General features: G+C 44.4%; 1 protein-coding gene across 1 annotated transcript in view; it reads left to right on the forward strand.

Moving 5' to 3' along the window:
• The window catches only part of SHISA6 (shisa family member 6), a gene marked incomplete at its 5' end in the record, with an annotated part of 266,943 nt that overhangs the window by 58,271 nt on the left and 198,319 nt on the right, over positions 1-10,353 (forward strand). The window contains one exon of the mRNA XM_009334072.1: positions 3,861-3,956. Coding sequence (XP_009332347.1) covers positions 3,861-3,956 — 96 coding nt within the window. The remainder of the gene's footprint in view (positions 1-3,860; positions 3,957-10,353) is intronic.

Genomic DNA, 10,353 nt, shown 5'->3' on the forward strand with positions numbered 1-10,353 from the left:
TCAGTACTTAAAGGGGGCTTACAAGGAAGATGGGGACAAACTTTTTAGCAGGGCCTGTTGCGACAGGACAAGGGGGAATGGCTTTAAACTCAAAGAGGGTAGATTTAAGGAAGAAATTTTTTACGCTGAGGGTGGTGAAGCACTGGCACAGGTTGCCCAGAGAGGTGGTAGATGCCCCATCCCTGGAAACATTGAATGTCAGGTTGGACGGGGCTCTGAGCAACCTGCTCTAGTTGAAGATGTCCCTGCCCACGGCAGGGGGATTGGACTAGATGACCTTTAGAGGTCCCTTCCAACCCAAACTATTCTATGATTCTATTATTCTATGAATAATGCCTGTGGAGAGCAGGTACAAGATAGCCATCAAACTGTCCCCACCTCATTTACACAGCAGATCTACCTCAGAGATCTCCATTTGATTGTGTGCTTGAGGTCCTGCAACAGCTCCGTGCCCCCACCCTGGCCCCACAGGGCACCTGCGAGGGGGCATGCACTATGCCGGCGCTGGCGCAGCCTCCAGCACCAGGAAGGGCTCAATGGAACCTTGTGGGGTTTTAAAGAGAGGTCCTTTCTGTCTGGAATGACAGGGTTTGTTTGGTTGGGTGTTGATTGGCAATAAAAATCCCAAAAGTCTGAAACGAAATGAAAATCAGTCCATTTACACTTGTTTTTCAAGGAATTAGACCATTTTTAGCACTCTCACCGTAGGGCAGAGGGAAACACCCAGCTTCAGCCTACTAAAAGTGAACAGCTTGGATAAGTTCCAGGGGCTTCTTAGCCCACAGGACAGGCATCTCCGTCAGCAGCTCAGCTCAGCTCATTGAACTGAACCCCCTTTTGGCAGGACCAATCCCTCTCCTCCAACTGCGGAAGGACTCCCAGCAGCTGGGTGAGAGCACACACAGCTGAAGGTAGGAAAGAGGAAAACAGCCCCAAAGGAGAATGAAACAGGAATGTTTTCTGGTCTGGCATAGCCCTGTCTGCACTTCCACTGCTCTGTAGCCTTGTCTACTTACGCTTGAGCTTCTTTAGCTCTGCTGTGGCTACTGGACACATGCGTTTTGGTAAGGTACGAGGGAGCATTCACTTCCAGTGTGAAACATCTCAGTCAAGAAGTGATTATGAAAAAGTCTGTTTGAATAACAGCACCTGAGCTTGGCCCACCAGCAGCCTCCAAGGCGCTTCTAAAAGTAAAAGCCATGTACCAGCTTTTTTACACTGCGAAGCCAAAAGAAATGATCACAAGTGAGCAGGAATAAAAAAACATGTAAAACAAATGTAGCATCCTGTAATGTATCCATAAAAAAGGAAAGCTCATGTTACTTGAAGTCTACAAGTTCAAGTTTCTCTGGGGAAAATATAACTCCTGTTCAAATGCGAATGGGTTTGTTATCACAGGGATGTTTTAATTTAACTACTATGTACTATAAGAAGGGGCAGAGCAAGGTTCAGAGAGCAAATGGCTGATGAACGATCTTCAATCTGCCAGTAAATGTTTGCTTTTTTTTTATATACTTCCCCTTCTTGATCTCTGTCTTAAACAGATTCTCCAAAGGGACATATAAAAGACAGCTGGTTTCAGCTAGAGGTAATAGCACATATTTGTGTGTTTCTTTTATCCTTGCTTAAAATGGTAAATTTATGGTACTGATAGAGTGTCAGTCACCAGAGTAGCTGACCCTGAGAGCATAGAAATTGATGGTATATGAGCAAAAATTGGCTTACTGGAAAGAAAAAATGCAGCACATTTTAGAAAAGTCATAAAGAAAGTGAATTGGGCATTGCAGCCACAAACCATCTCTGCAGGCTTCTCAGGACAAGAACAAACATCTCATGAAGCGAGAGTAGCTTCCAGGGACTTAGAGGCAAAGGTCTGCCACCCTTTTCCAGGAACACGGCAGCCAGAGCTTGCAAGAGCTAGGCAGGAAGAAGAGAGAAAGAGCCCATGATCTTTCCTGTGGAAGCAGAAAATCCTTCTTTCTTTTTTCTGGAAACTCTCTTCTCAGCCAATTTATGAGTGGATGCCTCCACATTTGAAGGTTTTTGCTACCACCTTGCAAAACTATAACTGTAACAAGAAAACTGTCTTGCTGCTAACACTCCCAAACATGTAGAAACACTTTATATGTGTTTTGAGAAGTTTACAGGGAGCACTTGACTGACCTTGACCAGAAAAATATGTGAGGGAAGGGAGTGGGATGCTTTTTCTATTAGATAGGAATAAACATTTGTCAGAAGTCTCAGCATCTTCTGCCTGCCAAATGTGAGCCTCTTCTGAGGATCTTCAACATGCTCATGTGATGGCAGAGTCTGTGCTAGGCTCTCCTGGCCAGACAGTTGCTGGTGTCCTCCCTGAATGGGGAGTGGGGTTTGGAGCATACTCAGATCCATTGCAGGGCAGAACAGTGGGACATTTTTGGACAATTTAGACCTTGTGGGGGTGCTTACCCTCAGCCTACTCATATGCAAGGCAGGCTCTGATGGCAGGAGTAATGGTTTGCAAAATCAGTAGTAGCTGCCGGGATACTGGGGTAAGAATGACTGGCTAAAAAGGAAAGAGGAAAACTTTGCAGACTAATGAGATTTCAAAGTGTCTGTTCCTATTAGTTTTCACAGTGTTGCCAGAGAGCCTGAAAGTGTATGAGAACAAACGGCATTTGGTCTCAGTGTTTGAAAAATAGTAAAGGACTGTAGCATCTGTCAGAGGCAATGTGAGCCAGCCAGAACATAGCCCCAGGCTGCATTTGCACCTGGATCCTTGATGCCCATTTGGCCCTCCCCGTAGCTTCCTGACTCAGCTCTCCTGCTCGAGTGCCGTGCACTGGACCATCTGCCGTGCTGGACTTCCAGCCACCATGGCTCAGAAGAACAGTGATGCATCATGGGCTTGTGCAGAAAGGCATGGAGAAGACAAGAGACTTAACAGGGAGGGAGCTGCATTCCCGGTCCCTGAGGCTGCCTTACTTCCCTCCCCCTGCACCTGTCTTATCTTTGCCTCTTTCTAAAATAAAAGGAATAGAAAAATTAGCAACATGAAAAAGGGAGGAGATGATAAAGAGTATCTGAAAAATTATCTATGTCCTCATTTCAGAGCTTTGCGTGGTAACAGGGAGGCAGAAGGCCTTTTTCTTTATTAATATATTAAAATATTAAAACGCTGGTTGTCTCCTGAACCTACTCTGTTGTCATGCACTGAGAAAGCTCCTAGGAAGTGTTCTGCAGAAGACTATTGCACTTGAGAAACTATCCAGGGATGCCATTCAAGGACCAGAGCAAATCAAAGCTAAAAGACAAAGTTTGCTATCATACTGTTAATGGGGACTTGGGTCCAGCCTGGACAAGAGTGATATTTGCACCTTTGCTTTTGTGCTGAGACAAAATCTCTACCAATGGGACATGAATTCTGTCAGGGGTCTGGCTCGAATTGGGAAGAATCAAAGACACATCTCTTCTGATTTCCTTTAGCTCCTTAGTCTTGAAGGTTTGAGTGAGACCAGTTCCTTGGGAGTGCTGCTCCTAGCAAACCTGAATCTGAGCCAGTGATGATCAAATTTCCCAGACATTGGGGTGTTTGGTTTGGCACGTTAGTGGTTCCCCTATCAAAATCTGTTCATTCCTTGGCAGTTATCAAAATATGCAATTGTTCTTCTTTGTAAATATTTGCCAATAAAGCAATAAGTCTTTGATGCTGCTATAGCTGTTATGCTCTGTTATACCTTCTGCTTGCCATTAATAATGTAACCATGTGGTGGGGCCTTGGTACTCATATATGAGCGTGGCAGCGGGGCTGTATAGCATATATGTGTGTATACACACACACACACTGAATAAAGGTTTCTTTGTTTTCTTTTCCTTGGCAGGTCACTATGGAAAGGATATTTATCGAAGTGGAGGGCCAGATCTCCATAATTTCATCTCCTCCGGGTTTGTCACATTAGGAAGAGGACACACGAAGGGTACAGTGGAAACAATTTTTTGCTAAATAAAAAGATTGTTTTAAATAAAAAAGCTATAACTCAGAAGCTGGGTTCTAAGTGCTATGAGATAACAGTATTGGACTGCAGTCAGTAGATTTAATCTAGCAAATATTGCTGCAGGTAAAATACTGTGCTCCTGACAGAACCTTTTAAATCCTAGCAAGGGAGACGGTGGGAGAGTGTAGGGTCGGACAGCCAGACTCCAGACTCCACTCTGACTTTGCAGTTCAACAATTTATACTGTTTGTGTTTTCCCGGGTGCATGGTTGCAAACCACCATTGTGCTGCTGTACTTATAAAGGGAAGGGGAAGGAGTGTAACGCTGTCCAAGGGCAGGCAGTTAACACTTCAAGAGTGCGTTTCTGGATTTCTTTTGTTTGACTTCTGGGCTTTTTTTGGGGGGGTATTATGAATATTTTATAAAATTATTTCTTTTTAGGTCCTAAAACATATATTTTATGTGTTCATATAATCTGTGATATAATGTACAAACATGAAAACACAAAAATATACATATACTGCTCTGTGTATGTTCTGTGTATATGTACTGTATATAAAATATATGTTGAGAGACAGTTGTAGCTATATTAGATAAGTAACCATATATCCCAGGAGTTGTGGTGACACAAAAGCTGTGAGATCTGACTCAAAGTAGCTGGTCACCAGAACCCCAGATGAATGTTCATTTTATGACGTTGCATATTTGGTGAGTTTTTATAGTGTACAGTGAGACTATGTTTGGAGCATCTTTCTGTTCACACCCACACCCTGACCGAGTCACACTGGTGCACTGGCAGTGGGTTGCAACACTGGGAGTGCAAGCATGTGCCATGCCAGTACTCGTCTGGTTTTGTGTCCTGCTGACTTCTGAGACTGTTGTACATTTATATAGACACAATGTATGTGGAGATACCTATTACTGTATGTGGAGATGTGTCCATGTGCTCACCTGGTTGAATGCACCTGTGTTGTTTCTGTGGATGACCATGACACAAATTATTAAAAGACCTTTATTTTTTCGTACATTTCCTGCACTTCTTCAAATTCTCCACAAGTGTCATCCAAAGCAGTGTTGGTCCTGTAGAACTGTCAGAGAAGAAACAAATATATGTATATTGTCTGTGTATGTCTGTGTGTGCTTAAATAAAGTTTACTGAGGCTGAGGCAGCACCCGTGGGACTTGTAATACAATACCCTGCAATTCCAGCCTGGCACTGCACCCGTGGAAGGAAAGCAGAGAAAACCGCCATGAACCTTCAGGTGGGCTGGGAGCTGAAATGGTTCAAGGAAGGACTCATGGATGGCATTTCACACAAGGTCTCCCTTTCTCCTCCCCATCCAAAAGGAGTTTTACAGTCATGTCATATCACATCAGGCCTGACAGTATATTTAGGGTGAGATAGCAAGTGTACCCCAGTAGAGGCATGGTCTACAGAGTGGTGTGTCCTGATAGCCTTCATCAAGCACATGGATAACCCCAGGCAGGGCCATAAAACCTGCCTCTCTGTCTCAGACATTTGAATTATCTTCAAGCAGTTTTCTGTACAATATACTTTTCCCAGGTTCTTCCCAGATAAGAATAAAACCTGCTTTCCTTCTTTAACTGAAAAGTCTCGGGGGCTCTGTTCTTCTGTAGATAGGCCAGTGGTTTTCACACCTTTTCCACTGGCTTTGCTGGAAGCCCCACAGAGCACATGTCCTATCCCTGGGAAGGTGGGAGAATGGGCAATGGGAGTCCAGAGTGTTTATATACCATCTCTTCCAACAGCCATCAGATAGAGCGGTGCTTTCCACAGTGAATAAAAGGCTTTTATTATCTGAAGAAATTAAACTGTATCTTGGCTGTTTATGGACATAAAAGAATGGACTGGCCTTTGAATTCACTTTTCAGCTACCTGTAAATTCACATTTTATTTTAACAGTACCATAATGTTAACTTCTAACTTCTTAATGGTAAATTCACACGCCCACTCATGACTGGTGCAAGTGATTAACATCTCCACATATTCTGCAGGCAAACTGCCTTGTTTGCTTGTGCAATTGTGTAGATTTGTCTTTGGCTGTGATATGATTTGATTGCCTATTTGTGCTGTGAAAGCAGGGACTTTGGATGTAACAAATGACTTAGAGGCTCTATGATTAGGATTGTGCCCTCTATCATTTGATTATTTCTGGAAATATTACACAAAAAATTTCCTGTGTTCAGTTTGAACTGGCAATGCAGTTGTACATGTAGACAGGAGAGATGGGTGCTCCAGCAAGGGTTACAGTCCTGAGCTTTAGCTGAGCAGCTTCATGCTCAGATTTTTTCTTATTTCAGTTCCAGTGCCTGTGTTAAAATCTCCACCTCAACTACCATTAACCAAATAACCTTGCCCTGCCTTGTTGTTACACCACCATGGAAGAGGGTTCTGCTTTTAGACTGAACAATGCCGATGAAGTTTATCTCAATATTTCTTTGCACTGGGAGACACATTTTTGGTGTTTTCTCAGCTGTCTTCTGTGCTGTGGCAGAACTCCAAGTGCTGAGTAATATTTAAGAGCTAATCTATTTTGGGCAGAAGACAAAGATGTGAGACATGCCAAACTACCATGGATACCAAATCAGCATATTCACATGTCTGACATCCACAAGCTCCTGCAAGATTGTGATTTATGATTCTTATATGACACTCCATTGGGCAATGCATCACTGCCTGGCATTTAAGTCTATAAAATCACTACATAGTGTGTTCTTCAAACCATGGTAAAAGACTTCACTGTCCATCTGTCATGATGATCTAGGAATGAATCCAAAGTCTTTAGGCCATAGAAAGTCTCCATGGTGAGACACACGGCAGGGCTAATCTTATCTAACATTAGATAGCCAGAAGTTAGACATTTTATTCTGAGGTAGTAAGGTAGTAACCTTCAATCCCATGTAGAGACACCTGGGAGACACCTGGAAGACACCAGCACCTCTGAAGGAGTGTTCACTGGATGGGCATTAGGCACCTCTTCTCCTCCTCTAGCAATAGGGGAGCCATGGGGGGGGTAGGTCTTTTAGTCATCAGAGGAAGGCAGATGAATCCCTCCTGCACTTGCTTGTATAGGAGTAGCTACTATTGCTCCAATTGCTGTGGTAGCTGCTATGAGAGTTCAGTGCTCCAGTGGAACAAGTAGGAGCACTGAAGACAGGAGCTACCGCATCCCTCTGTGCACTAACCTAATCTAAAAAACAGCTTCCTCAACCTGTTCCTCTCTCCGAGCATCTTGCTACCCTCAGATGTCCCAGGTTGCGACTACCCTAACATGGACTGTACTCACTGTCCTGCCAGGGCTCTGAAGAGCTCTGCTCAGTCACACAGGCTGGTGTAGAAACTTACACAGCTGCAACACAACATGGAGCAAGCACCCACGTGGATATTCAACCACAGTGAGTGAACAAGTCTTGAAGAGCAGTAAATTCATTCCAGATTAACTACTCCAGATCATGATTGTTGAGTTTTCAGGTAAAAATGTGATTTTTATTTTGTTTTTTTACTTCCAGCCTCAGACCTTGAAAATAGTTTCTGAATGGAATTGGGCTCCTTGTATTTCACCAGTCTGTAACAGCAGTAGAAATTCTGTAGAGCAGATGATAAGCCCACTTCATCACTAAACAACTTCTTTGTTTTCCTGGTAACTCTGCAACAGTATTTTAAAAAGTGAGTATTTTTCTGGAAAAGCATAATTTCCCAGTTGGACTCAGTGCTAGGGGTCAGGGAACAGTGAGGCAGGAGGAATATGGGATTTTAGACTCCTCTACTGAAGGGTCATCTCATAGGGAAAAATAGGACTTTTCCTACAATCTGCTGGTTTCTTGTAAGTTTATGCCAGATCCTTGAGGAGGTGTAGAGGTAGGGCTGCAACTTGAAAAGCATGCGTGGAAAACTCAGGAAGAGTCAAGTGTCCTCACAGCCTGCCCAATAACACTTTCAGAAACAGCACCTCTCACTTTTGGTTCAAGGCTGCAAATCTTTACTGTTCCTGGATTCACTGGGAGATGTGCTCTGAGTTAGGGCGTCTGCAGGAGTTTCTTTTCTTCAAGTATCCCGCTAAAACTTGCACCTAGGATGTTCTCCAGCAGTGCCAGTAGGCAGGAAAAAAAAAAGAACCATGTATCCAAGTTAGTGTGATGTGGCTGTTAAAGCCTGACTACACTGCTGCTGGCATCTCTGTGGAGCTGCACCAGCATCCTGCAGTGTGGGCAACGTGAAAACAATGTTGGTGTAGAGAAGCCAGCCTGGTGACTGAGTAATAAAAGCTACCCACGGTCACCTTTTATCTTGTGATATTTGGTGCAGATATGGCAAGATTTACAGCCTGAATGTGGGATTTGCCTGCCTGGGCCTGTTGTCACTGTCCTGCAGCATGATTGTACCTCACGCATCCACAAAGTGGCTCAGGACACTCTTTTGATGGTGCAGCCTTTCATGTGAGGTGCAGCTGTCCAGCCTGAGGTGGTTTTGGTTGAGCACATGTGCCTGGTGTGTGGGAACATGGTATATGTCCTTTAGCAGGACCTTATACCCAACTAGATATCATACTCCCCAGATACAGCCTCACCCTTTGCCATCTCCTAATAAATATCCCACTCCCTGTTGCCTGAAATGATGCACAGCATCCACATACAGGCAGAGGGGAAAGTGAGAGGTCACCTGTTGCTGACTTCTTGCTTGTTCACAGTTGACAATATCTCCCTCAAATCAGTTTTTTTTGTGCATATTCAAAAGGAGTGAATTGTTCTTGATCTAGTCCCACCTTAGAAAATGATCACCTTTCTCCCCCAGGCCATGTACATGTGCATGAGTTGTTTTGAGGACAGACAGACCATATACCTCACAGTGCCAGAGCAGTGGAAGATGGTTACCACATGGGTTCGAGGTTTGGAAGCTGCAGGGGGTTGTGAGAGTGAGAGGAGACAAGGTAATGTCAGGATGGGAGGGTGAGCTGACAAGTTTGAGGTAGCAGCTGTGTCTCATGGCTCCTCCCCACTTGCTTGTCTGTCAGTGGGCTCTGACAAGCCAAGGGAGCTACCTCATCACTGACCTGGCACCATGGCCAGACCTTCACCTCGTTGGGTAGTGCCCTGCAGCCTCCTGGAGATTCAGACCACTCTGGGGAGTGCACCGTGCTCCCGTAGTCACCCCATGGGCCAGTACCAGGAGATGAAGGACCTGGTATCAATAGGGTCACTCAGGATTATTGCAAGGCAAGTTTCAAGAGTAAAGCAACAACTTGCTTTATCTGAGAGTTTAACGTTTGTGTTTGTTTATAAGAGAACCTCCTACAAAGGCAAACATGAAAGAGGACAAATGCAGCTCTAGATCATACTTATCAACCAAGATCTTCCTGAGCTGCTTCAGTGTCTCAGCCAGCTGAGGTGGGTGGCAGCTCCACTTTCTCATCTTTTCTCCCCTGGGAGCTCCAGAGCTTTCCCAGCACCATGTCTCTGCTGCTCCCACTGGAAGGTGATGCCTTCCCTCTGTATGGAGAGAGGAAGCACAGAGTAAATGACTCATGGCTAAGCCTATGTTTGCCCAAGACAGCATTGCCAAGTTCATGTTCGTGTGACTCAGAAAAGCTTGTCGATGATGATAGGGCTGTGGGACATCCCATGTCAATATGAGGATCAGGTCATTTCCTTCCTGAAATGTCTTGATCTACCCATCCATTGTATTCCCTCATTTGCACATTCTTCCCACCTTCATTGTTTTTTCTGCAAGCTGAAGAATATCTGTGACAGGCTCTGTATTTTATAAATGACATATCTGTAAGCAAACTAATCTTTATGCAGACACCTCAGTGGATTTATAATATTCAGCATGCTGCAAGCTTTGCATACAGACTAAACATGATACGTCGTGGTAAAACGGGATCAGGTATTCATACTCACTGACAGCACTGCCTCCTCTTGTACACACATTGTACGCGCTCCCCTTTTACACACACTGCTGTTCCTTTTGGAGACCCCAAACTGAGCCCCTTTTACGAGCATCATCTCTGGAACCAGCAGTTTTACTGGTCCGTTGGCATGTAAATATAATTCAGAGATGAATGGGAGGAAAGAGATTTATTAATTTAATCATCATTAGCAGTTTGAGGATTCTGATTCCTCTCTCCAACACTGCTCTGGTTCCCTGCTGTCGTGGCTGGTTCCACGTTGCTTGGCTGGCAGCCTTGTGTTCCAGTTTCTTTCTCAAAGTGCTGGTTCATACCCTTAATTTGTTATTTGGGGGCCTTGGATTACATCTGTTGCATCAGCCCAATGCAGCTACAAAACATGCAATGAATCAGCTCCGAGATGGAATTTACTGCCTCCCCCCATCATTAGTAATCCACACTTGCAGTAAAC

Source organism: Pygoscelis adeliae, unplaced genomic scaffold, assembly GCF_000699105.1.
Source record: "Pygoscelis adeliae isolate BGI_AS28 unplaced genomic scaffold, ASM69910v1 Scaffold11, whole genome shotgun sequence".
Taxonomy (NCBI): Eukaryota; Metazoa; Chordata; class Aves; order Sphenisciformes; family Spheniscidae; genus Pygoscelis; species Pygoscelis adeliae.